Source organism: Dendrobium catenatum, unplaced genomic scaffold, assembly GCF_001605985.2.
Source record: "Dendrobium catenatum unplaced genomic scaffold, ASM160598v2 fragScaff_scaffold_841, whole genome shotgun sequence".
Classification (NCBI taxonomy): domain Eukaryota; kingdom Viridiplantae; phylum Streptophyta; class Magnoliopsida; order Asparagales; family Orchidaceae; genus Dendrobium; species Dendrobium catenatum.
In genome coordinates, this window is record NW_021319303.1 from 215,111 (window position 1) to 238,123 (window position 23,013).

General features: G+C 36.6%; 1 protein-coding gene across 1 annotated transcript; it reads left to right on the forward strand.

Moving 5' to 3' along the window:
* The first annotated feature begins 283 nt into the window (after window positions 1-283).
* LOC110111381 (uncharacterized protein SYNPCC7002_A1590) lies at window positions 284-23,013 on the forward strand. Its single transcript, XM_020843223.2, has 6 exons — window positions 284-530; window positions 613-803; window positions 885-930; window positions 20,421-20,503; window positions 20,584-20,700; window positions 22,523-23,013. Exons 1-6 carry the CDS (start codon window positions 347-349, stop codon window positions 22,592-22,594), a joined length of 693 nt encoding a protein of 230 aa, XP_020698882.1. The 5' UTR covers window positions 284-346; the 3' UTR covers window positions 22,595-23,013.

A 23,013-nucleotide genomic window follows, 5' to 3' on the forward strand; every position in this document is an offset into this window, starting at 1 on the left:
GCATACCTAATTAGCTCAATGATTAAGATTTCATTTGAGACAACTTTTTTATTACTTTTTAAAATTGCTTTTTAGTTCAAAAAATTTTTATATTAAAAAATTTACTTTACAAAATAGTAAAGAAGTTATCCCAAACAACTTAAATTTATATTAAGTTTTCTCAAAATAATAAAGTTTCATTTCAAATATATTAATATTAAAAAAATTATTATTGTTATTATTATTTACATCCAATGATGTAGATTTTTTTTTTAATTTTTAGTATGAAAAAAAGGTCACCATTTGAAGTATCCAAGCCCAATCTCCAACCACTTGTTCTCTCTTCTCGGTTCTCCAAGCCATTGGAATGGCTCTCCATTGCCCGTCCTTTCGCCTCGTCGGCGGCGTCGCCTTATGCCTCCGCAAGCCCCGCCTCCAACTCTACCGCCGTACTGCCGTCTCTGCCTCCACCATATTCTCGGCCACCAAAGCTCGTTTCGTTGCTCGCCGCTCCGAATCCTCTGAAGTGCAGCAACTCCAGCGGCCCCTTGGTAAGAAAAAATCTTATAGAGAGAGAAAGCGAGGTATATATTCATTGATAAGATCATCTTAGGTTTTTGGATTTGGGGGCAGCGGACTACATGGCACTGCCCGCGAGCCAGTACTCTGTGCTTGACGCGCAGCGAATCGAGCGAGTTGATGAAAACACCTTCAGGTGCTACGTCTACCGTATTAAATTCTTCACTTTCGAGGTCTGTCCCGTCCTCGTCGTCCGAGTCGAGGAGGAGCCCTATGGATGCTGCATTCGGCTGTTGTCCTGTAAGGTAATGTTGTTCATCACCCGGCTTTCTCTCCCCGTTCCTACGGTGTTTGTACGAGGTTTCATTCCTGTTCTTTTGCATCAGCTTGAAGGGTCGCCACTTGTCGAAGCGCAGAATGATAAATTCTCTGGTAAGGAACCTTTTTGACCCTTTGCTGTTTTGTTTGATTTATAACGAGCATGGTTTGTTTTTCTGTCCTTATTGTTCTGAAAGCTTCATTGGATGCTGTTAGTTCTAGTGAATTTGGATTGATGTTTTCATTTTGTTGGTTTTTTTGTGAATCTAGATAATAAGAACGCTGTCCAAAGCCAACAATGTGATGCAAAGAATGAGTTTCTTCCAGCAGATTTTAGGGGATTCAAAAGGGTGGGTAGTGGAGCATATCAATTAGATAAAAAATAAAGATAAAGGTCTAATTATAGAAGTTCAAATAAGAGCCCAAGAAAGTGTTAAATAAAAACCCACTCAAGGCTCATTAGAAGAGCTCGGTCAAGAAATAAAATAATTAAGTTGAAGTTTTAATATTTATATTTCAAATTTATCTCTATAAAATTGACTTTTTATCTAGGAAACATGTATAGGTTCATCATTTAATGGAGATAAAATGACTTAATGAAAGTGTATGACATCTTTCTTAATTAATGGCCACCCACTTTCTTTTTTCTCAAAAATTTCCTCTCATTTTTTAATGATGATAGTCATTATAATTATATAAATAGTTATGGCATGTATTGAGAATTTCAGTTTTTGAATGAAAATTTTGGAAAAAGTTGTTTTCTTTTAGTCAGAGCTTGTTGGCCTACTTTTGTCAACTATAATAAGATTGTTTAATTATTTTGTATGTTTATTATTACCTTTCAGAAATCTTCTTCTAAATCTCTTAGAAGCATCTTTCTCTACACCTTAGCTATCTTTTAACACCGTTCATCTACAATCCAAGCCATAAAAATTAACTCAGACTTCACTCAGAAGCCCTTTCCATAAATTATTCTCGCTTGCTTTAGTTAGCCTTGATAATGTTATTTGCCCTTATTGTTGTTTGGTTGAAGGCTAGCACATTATGTCCATGCTCTTTTGGGAAATTCTTCAACCCGATAAATCTTTATCCACTACCAATATCTATTATTTTTATGTAATGATTGCTAGTATGGTATAAATAAGGAAGGTTGATCAAAATACATTGAGCTCCATATGGGCTGTGATGATGATGTGAGGCCCTTTTGGTAGTATTAGTTAATGAAAATACTTATGAATGTTTAGTTTGTTATTTAAAGAAGTGATCTGGAGTTTTTTGGTGAAAAGATGAGGATTTTGGAAAGATAAGATCAAAGGAATGCCAAGACTAGGTTTTGTTTGGGCCTAGCTTGGGCTAAATTGTAAGTTTATTTTAGAGAATAAGTTTTGAGTGGGGCAAATGGCTGCAAATAATGGGGGAGGATTAGATTAAGATGTGAATTTTTAATTTAGAATAGATAGTAGAGTTTGTGAGATTAAATGCCTTGTAGTAGTATGCAGAATGAGATTAGAAGCAAGAGACCTAAACTAGATCGAGGGGTTTGAAGAGGGTTGAGTTGACTTTTTTAAGGCTCGAGTTGTGGATGATTGATCTTCAAAGATGATTAGAGTGTACGAAAAGATACAACAATTAAAAAAAGAGTAACAATATGAATAAAGAAAAGACAACTAACCAATTCTACCCAATTTGATGAAGGTAGACCATCAAGCACGGATCAAAAGGGAATAAATTTCTTTTAAAATTTTTTATCATTCAAAAACTAAATATTTTTTATTATATATAAGCATTATTTACAGAGTTATAATGACTATCATAATTCAATAATAAGATAAACATTTTGGGGGAAAAAGGGAGTAGGTGGCTATTAATGGAGGAATGTGCCTACTACTTTTATTAATTCATCTTATCTCTATTAAATGGCTAATACATACATCTTCTCTAAGAAAAATCAAATCTTCTAGATGCTAAATTTAAAATTTAAATATTAAAACTCTAATGGTGGTAAGACCATATTAGATTTTTTAGCTTATAATTTTTTAATTGCTAATATCTTATTTAAGAAAAGAGATATGCATCTCATCACATATAAGAATGGATATAGTAAATCTCATATTGATTATTTTTTTATAAGAAAATTAGATCATTTAGATTGTAAAGATTGTAAAGTTATTTTTGAGTGAAAGTTTATGTACCCAACATCACTTATTAGTTTTGGACTTTAAAATGAAGGGGCGGAAAATAAAAAATAAAACAAAGTGATACTCTAATATTAGATGGAGATATTTAAAGACTATTAACAAAAATATTTTTGATTGTAAGATTTTAGATCTTAAAATTTTGTCTGTGTATGGGGATGTTAATATTATGTCGAAAAAAGTGGCTAGTGATATTAAGAATATTATAAAAGATGCGCTTGGAGTTTCAAAGGAAAATACTCCTAATAGTAAAAATACTTTGTGGTGTAATCCAAATGTGTAAGAAAAGATAAAAAATAAGAATATTTGTTATAAAATTTAGTTTAGAGGTAAAAATTTTGATAATTGAGAAAGATATAAATAGACACGTAAGGAATCAAGAAAGTAATATGCGATGCAAAGATCTTAGCTTTTAATGATTTATATATTAGATTAGATATTAAGGAGGGAAAAATATATATATATATATATATATAAGTTAGCCAAACAAAAAGATAAGAGTAGTAAGGATTTAGTTCAAGTGAAGTGTATTAAGGATGAAGAGCAAAAAGTACTTTTCTTGAAAGATGATATTCAACAAATGTGTATGAGATATTTTGCTAAACTTTTTAATCTAGATTATGAGAATACAATTGATTTTAGTGATCTTAGCACCCTATGTGTAAATAAAGATTTTTTTTTATCGACATATTAGTATAACCGAAGTTAGATAGTCTTTAAAGAAAATGAAGTGTGGGTAAGTTGTTGGATCTGATGATATTCCAATAGAGGTGTGAAAATTCTTAGGAGATGAAGGAATTTCTTAGTTTACTAAACTTTTTAATACTATTTTGAAGACTTAAAGGATGACAGATGAGTGGAGAATGAGTTTGTTGATTCCTATTTTTAAGAATAAAGGTGATGCACAAGATTGTGTGAATTATAAATGAATTAAGTTAATGTGTCATATTTTAAAATTATGGGAGCGAGTTATTGAGCGTAGGTTACGGTGTGATACTAATGTTTCTCAAAATCAATTTGGATTCATACCGGGTAGGTCTACTATGGAAGTCATACATTTATTGAGAGGTTTGATGGAGAAATATGGAGAAAATAAGGAGGATCTACATATGATATTTATTGATTTAGAGAAAGCATATGATAAAGTTCCAAGAGAAGTGCTTTGGAGAGTTCTTGAAAATAAAGGTGTTAATAATGCTTATATTCAAATCATTAAAGATATGTATGCATGAGCTATTACACTTTTATTCAAACACAAGGTGGTTTGACCAAGTATTTTCTTATTTTAGTTGGATTACATCAAGGATCGGCTTTAAGCCCATATCCTTTTTCTTTAGTCGTGGATGTTCTCACTAGACATTTGCAAGAGGATGTACCTTGGTGTATGCTTTTTGTTTATGATATTCTTCTTGTTGATAAGACTAGAGAGAGAGTTGAAGGTAAGCTTGAATTATGGAGGTCAACCTTAGAGTCTAAAGGTTTTCGCTTGAGTAGATCTAAAATTGAATACATGGAGTATAATTTTAGTAGTAATAGACCTAGTGGGGGGATTGTGACTTTGGGCAATTAAGTTATTAATAAGAGTACACGTTTTAAATATCTTAGATTTATTGTTCAGAGTGATGGTGAAATAGATGGGGATATTATCAATAGAATTCAAGTTGGATGATTGAAGTAGAGGAATGCATCAGGCTTGTTGTGTGATAGAAAAGTCCACCTCAAACATAAGGTAAAATTCTGTAAGATTGTGGTGAGACCTGCAATGCTTTATGGTGCAGAATGTTGGCCATTAAAAGAGAAGCATAATAGTATATTAAGTGTCGCAGAGATGAGGACGCTCAGGTGGATGAGTGAAATTTACCCTTAGAGACAAGATACAAAATGAGCATATACGTGAAAAGGTTTGAGTAGCTCCAGTGGAAGATAAGATTAGAGAGTCTCCTTAGATGGTTTTGTCATATAAAACGACGGTCTTTTGATGATCCGGTTAGGAAAGTAAAGGCATTAGATTTGACTTATATCAAGAAAGGTAGAGGTAGACCTAAAAAGACTTGGTTAGAAAATATTAGAAATTATCTTTCTTTATTAGATTTAAATGAAAATTTGACTTTTAACAGTACATAATGGAGAAAAATGACTCATGTAGCCGACCCCACGTAGTGGGACAAAGGCTTGTTGTTGTTGTTGTTGTTGAGTAAGATCTTGTAATAGGCCTTGATTGAGCTCTTGCTTTAACATATTCTTGAGCTCTTTTAATTGGACTTGAAGCTTCATTTTATTTATCCAATTAATGTGCTACATCAACTCCCCTGGGCTCATTTGAACTCTACTACGTAGAGTTCAAATCCAAGTAATCTTCTACTCGTTTAGTGAGCTTCACTAATTCTTCTCGGGACATCTAAATATCTTCTTTAGGGGATTTATCTTTTCATCTAATTAGAAATCTGTGAATGCCAACTGGATCTATAGATGCTTCTTCCATAATAATGGACTCAACTTCAAAGAAGGTGAGTGTTGCAGGATTTCGTATGTGTAAAATATTATCTCCTGCTAAAGAGTTAGATTGAATAAGTGGGAGGTTTGCTAACTCCTTTATTTGATTGAATATATTTAATATTAGGATGAAAGAGTTTATTAGCAAGCAAATCAAAGTGGTAAGCATTCCATCCAAAGGACCATAATTCCTTACATGTAATTTCTTGTATTTGGTGGTTTGTTAACACTCAGGACAAAGACAAATCAAAATATAATCACCTTATTTATATTCTAGCATTGAATGATTATAGTTTGCCCTAAAAGTATATTTTCATTACTTAATGGCAATTTGCTTTTTATATCTTCACTTAAACTTTGAAAGTCCTTAGCAAATGATAATGCTATATCAAAAATTGCATAAAATGATAGATTAGCTATATCAAGTGGTCTTCAAGGGTTTTGATCATAACTATCTTAAAATCTGATTTATTTATAGTTTGGGAGACAATACTATTATAGACAAATTCTTATATAGGCAATCATAAATTTCAAACTTTTGTCTATCAAATATCTAAGAAAGTTTTCTAAAGTGTGAATGATTATTTTAGTTTGATTGCAAGTTTAAGCATGAAAGGAAGAAGAAAATTTTAATTTGATGCATAAAATTTTCATAATATTTTTTAAAAATTTGGGACAATTCTTCTTATCTCTATCAAAAACAATAGTTGAAGGGAGATCATAGAGTCATACTATTTCCTTAAAGAATAACCTAGCTATATGAGACGTGCCATTTGTTTTGGAGCAATATAAGAAATGATTCATTTTTTTAGAACCTATTAACTACTACAAAAATACTATCATGATCATGAGTCGTTTGAGAGAATCCTAAAATAAAATCCATCGATAAGTCCTCCCAAGGAGGATCTACATGTACTGAGAGATTGAAATGATATGTCCACCCAGAGAAGATCTATTACTACTAAAATTACACTACATTTATTGAGAGGTTTGATGGAGAATTGTAGAGATAATAAGGACCTACCATGTGATATTTATTGATTTAAAGAAAACATATGATAAGATTTCAAGAGAAGTGCTATGGAGAGTTCTAGAAAAGAAAGGGGCTAATAATGCTTATATGCAAGTTATTAAGGATATGCATGCATGAGTTGTTACTTGTGTTCAAACACAAGGTGGTTTGACCAAGTATTTTCCTAATTTAGTTGGATTACATCAAGGATCAACCTTGAGCCCATATCTTTTTTCTTTAGTCATGGATGTTCTCACTACACATTTGCAGGAGGTTGTATCTTGGTGTATGCTTTTTGCTGATGATTTTCTTCTTGTTGATAAGACTAGAGAGGGAGTTGAAGGTAAACTTGAATTATAGAGGTCAATTTTAGAGTCTAAAGGTTTTCATTTGATTAGATCTAAAATTGAATATATTAAATGTAATTTTAGCAATAATAGATCTAGTGTGGGCTTGTGACTTTGGGCGATCAAGTCATTAATGAGAGTACATGTTTTAGATATCTTGGGTTTATTGTTTGAAGTGATGGTGAAATAGATGGGGTTATTATTAATAGAATTCAAGTTGGATGTTGGATGGTTGAAGTGGAGGAATGCATTAGGCTTGTTGTGTGATATTCAGGTGGATGAGTGGTTTTACTCTAAGAGATAGGATACGAAACGAACATATACGTTAAAAGGTTATCTCCTATGGAAGACAAGATTAGAGAGAGTCACCTTAGATGGTTTGGTCACATAAAAACAGAGGCCTTCGATGACCCGGTTAGGAGAGTAGATGTATTAGATTTTGCTTATCTTAAGAAAGGTAGAAGTAGACCTAAAAAAACTTGGTTAGAAAATATTCAAAATGATCTTTCTTTATTAGATTTAAATAAGAATTTAACTCTTAACTTAACACAATGGAGAAAAAAGACTCATGTAGCCGACCCCACATAGTGAGATAAAGGTTTGATGTTGTTGTTTTTGATAAGTCCTCCCAAGGCCTATAAAGAATGGGTAAGTGTATAGTCCAGACATCTGTTTGGTGGCTTTAGCTTATTTATAGGTTAAGTATTGAGTTACTAATTTTTGGCATCTCATTTTAATGAAGGTAAGTAAAATCCATCACACATATAATTTTATCTTTCCCAAAATGATCAGTTATTTCTCAGAATGCAATTTAGAGCTAAAAAACAGCCCTAAGATAAGTTTTAGGAATATATACTTGTTTTTCCTTATACAAATATTCACAAATATTCATTGATGATTGAGAATGTTCCTTGTAAAGTCAAGGCTTTGTCCAAGTATTCAAGATAAAGCAGGTGAAAATTAGGACATATTTGATATTCATCTCTAATTTGATCAAATCCTGGGATCTTTACTTCTAAGGAAGAAATCATTAAATTCAACCTAGATAAGACATCAATAGGTTTATTCTCAATTCTAGGCTAATATTTGAGTGTGAAAAAGTAATCTTGTAAAAATTTAACCCATTTGACATGTTATGACTCAATTTTTGTTGAGTATTAATAAATTTTAGTGCATATCTAAGTTGAAAATAAACTCTCTATATAGACATAGTATCTCTAATATCTCAATGATTGAATTATTGTAAAATTTCCTATCATAATGAAATATCATTGCTTAGCTTCATTCAACTTCTCACTAAAAAATGATACACGATGATTCTTTTGACTTAAAACTCTCCCAATTTAAATTTCTGAAGCAATGCATTCAAAGGCTTTAAAAAAGTCAAAGAATCCTAAGGATTGGGGCAGATGTAATTCGAACTTTAATTTGATCTAAGGCTTCTTGTGTAGCAGAAATCCAATAAAATTTATCCAATTTTAGCAAATCAGTTATTGGGATAACAATAGTACTAATGTACTTGATGAATTTTCTATATAAAGTAGTTTAACCATGGAAGCTCCTAATTTCAATAAAATTCTTAGGTGATGGTCACTCTAAATTTATTCTAACTTTGAAAGAATTAGATTTGACTCCAATAATGGACATAATAAATCCTAAAAAAAGCACCTCAATTTATAAAAGAAATATTTTTTAAAACTAATGTTTTTTTTTTTTTTGCCTAAGTATTTAAAAGACTTACCATAGGTGTTGTAAGTGCGGATTTTTACTATAATTGAAAATTAAGATATCATTAAAATATCATAAATTTTTTTCTTATATAAGATTTAAGGACAGTATTCATTAATTTCATGAATCTGCTAGGATTATTTGAAATTCCAAATGACATGACAAGTCATTCATAGAGTTCATAAGTGGTTTTAAAAACAATTTTTCATTTATCTCATGTTCAAATTCTAAGTTGATGATAACTATTTTTTAAATCAATTTTAGAGAAAAATTTTGCTCATGAGGTTAAATCCAACATATCATCTAATCGATGAATAGGAAACTTAAATTTTATAGTAATTTTATTTATAGTATGACTATCAACACACATTCATTATATTCTATCTTTTTTAGGGGCAGCTAAGACTGCATATGGACTAAAACTCTTTTGAAGGAAATATTTTTTTAATAATTCCTCAACTTGCATTTTAATCTCATTGTGCTTAATATGATTCATCTATAGTGAGCAAGGTTGGAAAATTGAGAACTAGGTATGAAATCAGACATATTGAATGTCTCTAAGAGGGGATAATTTATCAGGAGAAATATCATTAAAATCAAAGAGTGGAGAGACCACAAAAGTTATGTGAGTTTCATCAAAATTTGGTGTGACTTCTTTACATTTAATAGGAGAAGGAGAATTGGATTAGAAAATTTCTTTTGTAATGTTTCAAATCCTATCTTCTATATGATTGAGTTCAAAGAAGGCAAAATAGATGTACTAAAACCTTTCTCATAATTGATAATATTCCTAGCTGTAGGTTTTCTTATGATAATAAGTTGAAGTTTTGCGCCTTTCTTTAGATTGGGCTTGGATTGTAGGTCAAAGATGGTCCTGTGGGATGCTATAGAGAGTGTCTTCTCTAAAGGTTTCACTAATAAGAATTTAATAATCTTATTATTATGTTTGAAGACATGCATTTTCTCTATCATAGTGAATAACAATCAAATTATATAATCAAGGTCTTCCCAATGGAATGTGAGCAATGTCCATGGGGAGAACATCATGCCAAATTTGATCTTCATAGCTACCAATTTTTATGAGAACTAGACATTTGTTGTTGATTAGAAGAGCGGTGTGGTCGACTCAACTAACATGAAAAGACTTGGGACGAGGTTCAATTTTTAGGTTGGCTCTAGAAAAAGTATGGGTTGAGATAACATTCAATGAACTTTCCTCATCTACAATTAATCTACAAACCTTTCATTATACGTAACATATATGTTAAAGATTTTTTTTTCTTCTCTAGTCTTTTGTTTTATTTTTATTATATTAAGACATCTCATCACATTAATTTGATGATCATCAACATCCCTCCACTCATGCCCAACCCCCTCATGTCTCTCCATATACCCTCTACCAGACTCCTTCCTAGGAATAGGTCCTAAGGGAGGCATTTTTTTTGTTCCCTCCGAAATCTCTACCTATTAATCTTCCTTTCGTCTGATTGGTTTCAGATTTTCCCCACTTCCGTGGTTGTCGGTTTCTTCCCCTCACCTCTGACGGCAATATTTTGATTTGGCCTCGAGCACTTTTTTCAACATCTTCTCCAGGATGGAAAATTTCGAATCGAGCTTATCATGGATGACTGAAAAATTTTTTTTTAATTTGAAACTTGAGTTTGGAGATCTAAAATTTCATATTTCATTTGTCCAATCTCCACTTCTAGGTGTTCCTCCGACGCATCCATTTTCTTGGCCGCCATTGATGCCCGGATTTTGTAGTAATAAAAATCTGGACTTCGAACTTCAAAAACATCAACTTTCTTCTTCGACATCCCAAAAACAACCGTTGAAATTCACCAAAACAGCCCACCAAATGTCCCAAAAACTGTTCTGATACAAATTTGATAGGAAACACTTGAAGATTTCAAGTAAATCCTATCGATTTCAAAAAAAATAGCGAGAAAACTTTTCCAAACTCCAAAGGAAAAATCAGGAAAACAAGAATTTTATTATGATAATCAAACTAACGGAAGAAAAATAACAAGATACAATTGATCCTCTATTCGAGAGGATTATCCATCTCTTCCAAATTTCTAGACGCCGCTAGAGCCCAAAAAAAACCTAAATCTATGAAATCTCAAATTTCAACCCAAATTCAAGATGTCCTAACCTTAGGAAACATACCATTTAATGCATACAAATCAAAATGAAATCCCCAAACAGTCCCTACATTCAAATTTCCCTCGTAATTCTCTAAAAAAATCTACCAAAATCACTCTACAGTGCCTGGGCGATCCAAACGGCGTAGAGGGAGGCGGAAGTCTTCCGCCATTTTGCGCACGGGTCGGTCCCGTAGGACTGGCTGGACCGGTCCAATAGACCAGTCTAACAATGGTCTGAGTTGAGAACAAAATCCTTATGCAGAAAGTAGCATCTCCAATGTCTCAAGAATTGAACCATGCTCTCTATCATAAGTGGAATATCATTACTTGGCTTCATTCAACTTTTAATGAAAAAATGCTATAACTTGATTATCTTGCTAAGAGAATTTTCTCTATAACCTATGACATATAAACCCATACACTCCAATGATATTTTTAGACTCATCCTCATTGGTGGGTGGCTTAATTTTGGCTTTCACCAGTTCTCCTTCCATCAACTGCAGTTGTCTTCTATTTGGGTACCTTGTTAGATTGACGACCCGGCTATCAAAGTGCCTGGTTTGTGATAAAAGTTATCCCAATTTTCTCTCGTTTTAGGTTGATTCTTGAGATCAATTGGTGTTACAACAATGCTGTTGGCTGATTTGGACAGTAAAGAACTCCCCTTCACATTCGACCAGTGGCCCTTTCTTATGTCCATAGGAGGTTTGCCAAGCGATTGACAGCATAAATAAATTCTCAGAGTCCACTTTTGCATTACCTCTCTATCTTTTTAAGTAAATTTCAGTTCATGGGAACTTCTAAGCCTACCTTGTACTGGGCAACAAGTTGTTGATTTGTTTCATTCAAATTGTTGTGAGCGCTCAACGATAAAATTCTTAGTGTATGTACATGTAACCGTCCCCCTTACCTTTGGTATTGTTGATACATCATTTGTTGGTGATTGGAATGCAAGAAATGCCCCTGGAGACAGTTAGTGCGGAAGTGTGAAGAGCTGGCTAAGAATAAATAAATCCCCCAGAACAATTTCTTGGCCAGCTCTTCACGCTTCCCCACCCATGGCGCCAGTGAGATTGAATCAATTGAATCCACCATGCTCCCGCACCACTTTTTAATTTACAGGCCAAATACTTGACTTATTTTTCTGATAGTTTATCCATATATTCGAAGAATGATTCAATCATTGATATGTAAATGGCTATCTAAAATGGGAATATCAAGTTTCAGCTTATTGTCAGTGGGGGTCTTCTCCTGAAAATTGTGTTGTCAGGAGATTGTTCCCATTGGAATCGTTCATCATTTGATTCCAAATCAGATATTATCGTCTGCCAGCGAGGAATGCATTCCTCATCGGATTCAGTTATATCGAATGAGAATATGAGTCGATCCTTTGGGACCTTCACAGATCTCAATCCATCACAATAGCATTGCCAATTGTTGGTAGGGTTACCAAGCTAACTGATTTGGTTGCCGGAGGAAGATACTACTGTTCCCAATGGTTCGAGCTCCCACCACTTGTCTGCTACAAATTGCTGGAAGTTTGTGGTTAGAAATTCGACTCTTTGTTTGAGAATGATAGTTGCATTACATAGGTTTCCCTGGGACGAAGCCATCGCCTGTTGGGGCCTTATTATCATCCACTATACAACTCTAATGCCATAATAACGTAGGCTAGCATGAGAATAATAGGAGACTCCTTTCTGTTAGGATATTTATAAAAGTGTATTAAAGAAGGTATCCTCCGCTACAACTTTCCCCTTTTTAACTCCAACATAAACATGCATGAACTAAGGTATTAGGTAAATACTAAAATCAAAGTTAACAGAAATTTAACTTAGGGAAAATAAGCTGAGACGAGAAGCAAACAATGCGGCTCAGGCTTCGTTTGGGACGACTTTCTTTCTGTTTCTTAAAGCAGCTTTCTAGTATAAAATTTTTAATTTTTGTACTAGAAAGCTGCTTTACGAAGCAGTAATAAAGCCGTCCCAAATGAAACCTCAATGTCAGGGAATGGGAGGTGCTGCATCATAAGTTATTTCTTATTTGATTAGAAGTTAGTGAACAGTTTCTTTTGTTAACTTGGTTGGGTTTCTACCTCCATCTTCAAGTATTCATTTCCAGTGTCCTCTGACTTTGATTTCTGTTACGTCGGCCCAGGAGGGGCCGGCTGGACCGGTCCAACCGGGACCGGTCCAAGTCTACTCGCGACGGAACCGCGCGCAGATACACGCTTTTCTCTAGCGTGGTGGGAAGGAAACCCGGTTCGACATCTACGACGAGGTAGGTGAGCAACCCCTCGGCTCCAAAATCCTGTTCTTGGCATTCGTTGCGCACCGGAAAATTGTCTATACACGCTTTTCTCTAGCTTGGTGGGATGGAAATTCGGTGCGGCACCTACGGCGAGACCGGAATATTCATAAGTACCCGCTCGCGGAGAAACAACTGCTTCTCTTTTGCAACAGGTACTGAAGACCAATACACGCCTTTCTCTAATGTGGTGGGGACAAAGATTTTACGGCTGCGGTGTCCTCGTATGAGGGCACCTATCGTATACACTTTTCTCCAGCATGGCGGGAGACCCAGTTTTCCGTAGTTTTCCCCTAAACGACGGAGACGCCGGGAGTCTGCCGAAATTTCGGGTGAATATGATTATACCTGGGCTTGATCGAACTCAATTTGGACAACATAAGGACTAAATTAAACTTGATTTCGAACGCTAAATGAACTAAGTGATCAAACAAAATGCTTCAAATAATTTGACCAAGGGGAACTTAATTTGAATGATAAAAAAGAACCTGGACATGGATCAAACTCGAACAGCAAGGGACCTGAACTCGAACTGAAGTGGAACCTGATTTGAACTGGACTTGAGAGAACTCATAATTGAGTTTGATTTGGACAACCGGGAATATACTTCTAAACTCGAATGACTAATAGAAGCTTGAACCTAAGAGAAATAAAATTAAAATGAGCTTTAACTTGAGTTTCATTTAATCCAAATGAACAAGACTGGAACAATAGATGAGAACCTGAAAACTACCTTTTAACCTAAACGAATGCAAAAGAGCTCAAATGAACTTGATTTTGCTCGTAATCAAATGAAAGGATTTATGTAGAACCATTATGCATATTGCAAACAACATGTGGAGGCAAGAAGTCCGCAATTATAACCTGTCTACAGGCAGTGTAATACAGTCACAAATAGAGGCACAAGAATCCTCCAAGTAGCATTACAAGCCATATGCAAGATGACTCATTTCCTATTGAAAGTGAAAATCAAGTGATCATCAATAAGGAGCAAGGAGGATATATAACTCGATTGCAAGTTGCAACTAAACACTTGAACACGCAAGTAGTACATGAATAATAGGGATAGGTGTATGGCACCTACATCTATCTTAGCAAGAAACAACGGACCGAACAAAATATTCTTGAATAATATCAAGAGATATGCAGTGAGATATTCATGAAAGGCACAAACAAATGCAATCAAACCTAGCAATGACAATCAACAAGCATGAAGAAATGAATGAACGCAACGGAGTTACCATACACTCAGAGCCGATATACAAACGACCGTAAGCACTTGTAGGAAGGATATTGCAACATCCTCATGACAAACATCGAGTAACAAGTAGGCACACTATAAGACCTCAATGCGTACAAACAAAGAATGTGGTGGACTCTTACAACAATCTCTACGAGATCAGGTGCATCGACCTGCAAGAACAACAAATGGTTGTAGAATGCATGTGTTCTATATGCACTATTGAAATCCCCAACATTAGCCACATTGTCTGTAGATTGAGATGACAATATTGGCATTCGATTGCGGAAGACCCGTCCCTACGAATAAGTACAAACATCAAACCACCTGAGATTGATAAAAGGTGGATATGGTGTAGGGACAACGACTCTTCTACAAACACTTCTAGGAGGCCGTAGTGGATACAACAGGTCCCTGCAAATGAACATGAGCTACTTGTGGATAACAACAATGGGTATATCGTAAGTATAATGAATCCTTGTGGACACAAGTACAGATGTCACCTATGACAATGGTGATTAAGATCTATGCGTACGTCAGGTACGAGGGCAACTCGGTGTACGGAAAAGGACACCCCCTAGCAGAAGTAAATGGATGTTTGAACAAATTAGAACTAAACTTCCTTGTGTTCCAAAGCCTCTCCTTAGTCGTATACTAAGAAGAAAATAGTTATGGTGTCCACAAACACCGGAAGTAACAAGTCTACTACACTAAAGAGCTTGAAAGGAATCTCCTTCGAGGCAGTGGCCACGAATTTTAAGAAAGACCTCCTCGGTGAATGAGAAAAGGGGAGTCAACATCAGGACGATGAGGTGCCTCACGACATCCGGATAGACCGCCACTGGATCCGCAACACTCGTATTAGTGGACAAAAGGCGTATATAAGCTCTCAAATGAAATGTTGTTTATTCAAATGGCAATTATATGCACAACTGAAATATTGCAAGATACCCCTGCACGTGCATCGTAGCTTGTATACACATAGGTACACAAGGGATAAATGCAATCCCAAATACCCGCATGGGCCCCGAAGAGCGTATTATTGATACACATGTAACGTCTAGGGATGCTACGTAGGTCAACAAATTTAAACCCGATCCTCCTAAGCAGGTAAAAAAGGAGTCGACAGGATTTAATTATAAAATATCCCCAAACACCTGCATGGGCCCCAACGAGCATGTTATTGGTACAGACGTGATGCCTAGGGATGCTGCGCGGGTCAATAAGTGAATTCAAGTTCGAACCCGATCCTTCTATGCTGATCAATAGGAGTCGACAGGGTTCGAACCTTCAAACAAATGCACGGTTGTGGCAACCTGTGTATTTGTTTTAGTACATTCATATTAGACCATCAAGGCCTATAATTAAGATAATTCACTCACAAAGGCATAAAGCTTGCGAAACCCGATCCTCTGTCGACAGCTTGACAGAGTCGATAAGGTTCAAAACATAAATATTTTCAAATGACCCCAAATACCCCGATGATGGCCATGTTGAATGAAAATCTCAACCGGAGGGGTTAATTTCACAAATACTTTCAAATTCCATCCAAATGCCTAAAAATCCAAAACTCCATAAGTTCTTAAATCCAAAAATCTCAGAAAATCCCAGATTTAGATATTTAAAATTGAAACTCAATCATCAACCACTCAAAGTAAAATCCATTCACCCTCCGCAAAAGTTTGCCGAGGTGAACAAATTCAAATATAACTTCTGGTATGTGTCCTCTAATCGGCGGTTTTGCCGCCAAATGGCACCACAGGATAAACAGTTATGACCCGGGGCCCTCTCAATCAAGTGGTTTTACCACCAATTGGCACCACGAAATATCGATTATGGCCAGAGCCAATACGCTCTTTATTGACATCAAATCCTTGATATATGAATTAATAGGATATAATCGATAGGGCACAAAGCCTTTTGTTAGCTAAGGTGGATTCAAATTTGTCCCCTTAGACAAACATTCACCCTAGGTCTACAAGGTACCCTTGGACGAATCAACCCATGGTTATCGATAAGGATCCTTCTGTCAGGTTGGGTCGACTACCTCCTCTGACTAAGTAGACCAAGGACCACGATGGCCCAGGATGACAGAACCATGGGATCTTGATCGGGTCCATCATCCATTCCCCCATCATCCGCTTTAAGTGAAAGATGGTGAAATTTCTGTTTTAAATATCAATTTTCCAAACATCCAAACTTTTCATATACCTATGCTCATGCTGCTACTATACGCCTGATACTATGTATTTATGGATACAATGTATCTGATTGACGACTAGCCTTAATCGAAAGTTCTCTCTCGTTCTCAGGAGGGGTAATTACTATAGGGGCTTGCGCCTATAAGAAACCAGAACTCAGATCATAAAGTCCTCGCAAAATGAGGGAGAAATCTCTGTGTAGTGTCTTATCTACAAACTCATCTGCCTTCCAAAATTTACCCCGAAACTTATTCCGTTAAAACTCCCTCAAAAAAATCCTCTGTAGACACCTCACCCCAATACTCCCCACCTTCGTGTCTTCGGATGTGCATGTTACTCTCTACTGCCACCAAATGCTCGACACAAACTCTCTCTCAAATCCCCACAATCAGTCTTCCTCGTATATGCCACCTCAAATAAAGTCTACAAATGCCTTGAACCCATCTCCGGTCGCATATACATCTCTCGCCATGTCACCTTCGACGAATCCTACTTCCCCTTTGCCACCCAACCGAATAAGCCTCTCAACCCACCACCCAACCCTTACCACAACTCACATGTTATGCCAGCTTCTCTTACACAACCACTCTCAACACCTACCTCTCATTCCTCCATAGAAACTACATCCCAACACTCCTCACACGCCTCTCCAAATATCAACCAAGTCCCAACATCATACCTTCTCACTCATCCCATTCACCAACAGCCCCTAACCTACTACCACCAATACCTTCTTCCAACACAGCCCTCCTCTCATCTCATGCTTACTCTCTTCAAGACTAGTTCTCTCAAGCCTAAACAAATCCTCAATCTTAACCACTTCACCGCCCCAACAACTCTGAACCCATCAAATTATACCGAAGCTTCCCAACAATTTCATTGGTGCACTGCTATGGCCAACGAATCTCTAGCTCTTCAAAAAGAAGGAACCTGGCGGCTTGTTCCTCTACCTAATGCCCTCATCCTAAGCTATCGTTGGACATACAAAACCAATAGGCATGCCAATGAATCAATTTCCAAACATAAGGCCAGACTTGTCGCTCACGGCCACCGCCAAGAGTACTATCTCAACTACACAGAAACGTTCAGTCTGGTTGCCAAATTCCCCTCCATCCGCATCCTACTCACCCTTGTTTTCACTAATTCCTAGCCCATACACTAGCTCGACGTCACTAACGCTTTCTTACATGGATCCCTCAACGAGACCTTCTGCATGAAACAACCTCGAGGTTTTGAGGACTCTCAATTTCCTCACCATGCTTGCCTGCTTCAAAAATCCCTCTACGGCCTCAGACAAGCCCCTCGCCAATGGTTCAAAACCTTTTCCACTCACCTTCTCTCCCTCGGCTTCCATTACAGTCAATTCGATCCCTCCCTCTTCATTCTCCACCAAAACAAATCTCAAAACATACCTCCTAATCTACATCAATGACATTCTTCTAACCGGCAATGACCCACAATCCCTACACCTCATTTCCTCTCTTAACAGTCAATTCTCAATAAAACATCTTGATTTTCCCAATAACTTTCTCGGCATCCACATCACCCCTCACGCTAGCCACCTTTATCTCTATCAATCTCCTACATCAACAGCTAGGGGTGTCAATTTCGGGTCACGGGTCGGGTTCGGGTCGAACCCGAAACTGACCCGGTACTGTTTGACCCGACCCTAACCTGACCCGTTTTTGCAAACAGGTCAGTTTTCTGGACCTGAACCTGACCCGCTTCGTGTTTGGGTCAACCCAAACCCGACCCGCCAAGTTGTTGTTCGACTTCGCTTGGCTATTTCGCCTGTTAGCGTGTTCGCTCCTTTCGGTCTGATCGGAAGTTACAACATTTTGATTGGAAGCAACGAGGGGAGCTCACAGTCGCTCACTGTGAAGGAGTCGCCGCTCCTTCGTTGCTATTCGACTTCGCTCCTTGCCTCGACGACGTTCCATTCCACTTTTCCAGTCGGAATCAGAAGTTAGAATGGAGCAAATAGGGGATCTCACGGTCGCTCACTGTGAAGGAGTCGCCGCTCCTTCATTGCTGTTCGACTTCACTCCTTGCCTCGATGACGTTCCCTTCCACTCTTCCAGTCGAAATCAGAAGTTAGAACGGAGCAACAAGGGGAGCTCACAGTCGGAATCGGAAGTTAGATCGAAAGCAACGACGGGAGTTCGACGACGTTGTTGTTCGACTTCGCTCCTTCGGCGACGTTGTTGTTCGACTTCACTCCACGGAGGCACGGACGATGTTGCTGTTTGACTTCATTTCACTCCACCAAGTTCGCTCGTTGTGAAGACTGAAGCATGGCCAAATCCCGTAAATACGCGGGACTATAGTAAAACGGGTCAGAAACTGGTCATTGTCAGGTTTCCGGGTCAACCCGAACCCGACCCAGAATTCAAAACGGATCAAAAATTTGGACCCGAACACAACCCGTTTCAAGTTCGGTTTGACCGAATCCAAAATTTTCGTGTCGGGTTCGAGTCGGGTTTTCGGGTCGTGTCAAATATTGACACCCCTATCAACAGCATTCTCCACCAAGCTGGACTCACCAACTGCAATCCTATCTCCAATCCATCTTACACCAAACCTCCCACCAATATACCCACTGATATCTTATCCTCCTATCTTGTAATCTACAGACAGCTCACTAGCTCACTGTAGTACACCACGATCACCTGTCCAGATATAGCTTTTGTCGTTAATGCACTCTGTCAATACATGCACTCTCCTCTTTCCCAATACTTCCATCTCCTAAAATGCCTTCTCAGATATCTACAAGGCACAAAAGACATTGGTCTTTCCATCTCCAAATTCAATCTCCAACTCACTGCCTTCGCTGACGTAGATTGGGCCAATGATACCGTAACCTGCCGCTCTACCTCCTGCAATTGTGCTTACCTCGGCAACACTCTCATCTCCTGGATACTAAAGAAGCAACAAATTGTTGCTCGCTCCTCCACAGAAGCTGAATACCGATCATTGGAAGCAGCGGCCGCAGAAGTAATTTGGCTCCGAAGACTTCTCTCAGACTTCCATATCACTCCAACCGAGCCGACCATCATCAACTGTGACAACACATCGGCTATCGCCCTCGCCCACAATCCGGTCTTCCACGCTCGGACGAAGCACATCGAAGTAGACTTCCATATTATATGGGACCATATTCAATCTAGCGAAGTCACTGTTGTTCCCATTAGCACGACTGATTGAATCGCTGATATTCTGACCAAATCACTTTCTATTCCAAGATTTCAACTACTAAGATCAAAACTAATGATTCAATCCTCTCCATCGTTAGTTTGCGGGGGCGTAATAATAGCTGAGCACTTTCAACAAACAATGGCAGCAACCTCACCCAGTACAGCTCAAAGGACAGTCTGCACTCCCTAACAAACTCAAAATATTCTAGCCTTACACGTGTACTACACTTGTCTTTATATATGTAACCAGCTGCTACAGTAAAACCTGTACAGAATTTACCTTTCACTGAAATGGAAATTCCTTTACTCTCTGTTTTCTCTCTGCTTGTGTTTACTTAGTACAGGAAACTCTTCAAGAATGATAGTTGCATTACATAGTTTCCCTGGGACGAAGCCATCGCGCCAGTTGCGGCCTTATTGTCATCTGCTATACAGCTCTAATACCATAATAACTGAGGCTAGCATGAGAACAAAAAGGAGAATCCTTTCTGTTAGGATATTTATAAAAGTGTATTAAAAAAGCTATCCTCCGCTACAACTTTCCCCTTTTTAACTCCAACATAAACATGTATGGTTACTAAAGTTTCTTATGACCGGAACTGGTTTACAGGTGCATTATGTAGTGCTGAATTAGGCAGCAGTTTAAAACTTTTCTGTACTTGCATGAGAAAATAGAACATTAAAGATCAATTATGCCTTTACAGGAGTCCTTTGACATTGATTTCATATGGGAAATGCAGCTTCTATGGTGAATAAAATTTCTTATGATACAACTTTACGTGACTCACAGATGCAGCAGCTTACCACTGACACCATTATTGAGGTTTCATTAGATCTTTTGAGTTTGCACTTTTTAAGTTCATTAATATGTTGAACTTTAATTGATTCTTTTGTGATTTTCAGGTAACTGTAGAAATACCTTTCCTCTTCCGCGGCATTCCAACAAATGCAATTGAGTCGACAGGTACACAGGTTCTAGAACAGCTATTAGGAATAATGCTTCCACGATTTCTAAACCAGGTGAGATCATAAGCATTAATCATAAGTTCATTACCCAATTAATCACTCCAAGAGATTAAGGTTTCATTTGGGACGGCTTTCTTAATGCTTCTTAAAGCAGCTTCACAGTATAAAATTTTTAATTTTTTACTAAAAATCTACATCAAGAAGTAATAAGAAAGCCGTCCCAAACGAAACCTAAGTATGAGCTTTTGCACTTTTATTGCAAGTTTTATGGAACTATCTGGTATTCTCTGATTTGTAGAGCACTTAATGAGTCCTGCTCTTGACCTTTTAAAAGTTTCTTTATTCTACTTTTCTTTCTAAGAAGGTACACTTTTATGGTAAATATTGGCAGTTTGATTAGCACTCTGATACCAATCAATAATTTTAAGAGATAAAGGCTTCTTCTATGTTGCGATTCTTGTGATTTTCTTTCTGTTATACTAATGGGATGGTGTCTCACAAATTCTACAATAATTCGGCCAACATATTCATATTCTTCTATATGGTTGATATTCTTCTTTCGATGGAGAAACTTTATTTTCTTTGGCACCATTACTTGGTATCTGAGAAACTCGAGGAAGGAACCTTCTCAATTAAATAATTTTATAAGGAAAGCAATTTAATGGCGCCTTTGCCCTGGCCAAAGGTTACCACAGAAAATTTTTTGGCGCGCTAAGATTCCAAGATTTAACTTCTTTAATTTTTTTTACAGTGATTGGACCAAGATTTATGATCTTTTTTTCATAGATGTGAAAAATTTTCATGTTGATTTAGTTTTTCATCTTTTTAATTTTTCTCATAGAGAAACTGCATATGTTTCTATTTTCTGGTTTTTGTGATTGGTAGTGTGGTTAATATTTTTTGGCATTATGAAGTGATCTCGTAGTTTTGAAATATCTGTTATGGTCTTCTTGTGAAAGTTGGGAAATGCTCCAATTCATCAGAACATCAGGAAGATGAATAAAATTTTAAATTGATATTTATTAAATTCCATAAAATTCTTTTGATAACAGACAAACCCCACAACTGTGATGTATTTATCATATGTGTGAGCAATCTTTTTAAAGAAACCTAACCCAAATGACTTAATGTACAGTCATGATGAATTATGTATCCTTCAATTTGACCATATAGGTAGAGTTTTAAATTTCAAATTTTGTTTAAGACATGTCATAATTAATCTGTTATATTACTGATGGAACTCAACTTTCACCACATGAATTTGTAAGTAAAGAACTTAAACACAATTTCTTAAAGGATTCATGTCATTATTGTTCGACAAGTTTTACGTTGGCTGTCGACTACCTAACGCAACCCTCCACTTTTCTCATCCAGGACTTGGGACCTGACAACGGCAGTGTTAATTTGTAAGTAAAGAACTCATGAACAAAAAATAAAATTGATAATAACATGGCAATTCACCAAAAGAGTAATATGATCATATATTGTTTTAGGAATATTATCAGTTTGCTCTTGATTTAGCAATTTTAGACATGATTTGCTTAGTTTTACAATCGATAATAAATTCAAATTTTACATTCAAGTTTACAAATTATGCTCAAATTCAGATTTATATATGATCTCAAATATAATTTTAGATTCATATAGCCAACCCCATAGTGGGATAGAAGTTGTATTCCTACAAATTGATTTGTTGTTTGTTGATGTGCTTTTTGTACTCTTATCCCCTCGCTGTCTATCATTTTAAAACAAGAACCGACAAGCAGAAAACCCTAAAGGCTAAAGAAGATTGAAATCGTATTATTGGCTATCTGAATTCCTTTTAAATTGTTCTCATGTTCTGATCAAAATATACTGCTACTTTCTGTATTTTCAGCTTGTGAAGGACTACCAAGCGTGGGCATCAGGTGACAATTCACGAAAAGCTGTTGGGACCGGTGAAATCTGAAGAAGGCTCTGAAAAGGGGCAAATTATTTGGTGCGGTCATCTGACAGAGATATACATTTGAATTTCTCTCTGTCTACAGTAAAAGTGCAGTCAAAACGCAGCTGCTACAGTAACTGCGTTTTGACTGTGCTTTTACTGTAGACAGAAAGAAATCCGAATATATCTCTCTCTCAGGTGACCGGATGTAATAATTCGCCCTGAAAAGGGTCAATAAAACCTGAAGTCCATTAGAAATATTTTCTTTTACTTTCTGTTATGGCTTTCCATTGTGATCTGTTGTTGGTGATCGTTAGCTCATGAATTCATTCCAGATCATCTGTTCATGCGTAATAATACAAAATGTACACTGAATTTTTCAAGCTTGTATTTTTTTTTTCTTAAATGTTTGAGAAAATAATATGAGGGGACTGCATATTTAT

Coding starts and splice junctions, on each gene's coding strand:
- LOC110111381 (XM_020843223.2), top strand. CDS start 347: ATGGCTCTCCATTGCCCGTCCTTTCGCCTCGTCGGCGGCGTCGCCTTA. Junction 804..884: donor TTCGGCTGTTGTCCTGTAAG/GTAATGTTGTTC, acceptor CTTTTGCATCAG/CTTGAAGGGTCGCCACTTGT. Junction 20,504..20,583: donor CCACTGACACCATTATTGAG/GTTTCATTAGAT, acceptor TGTGATTTTCAG/GTAACTGTAGAAATACCTTT.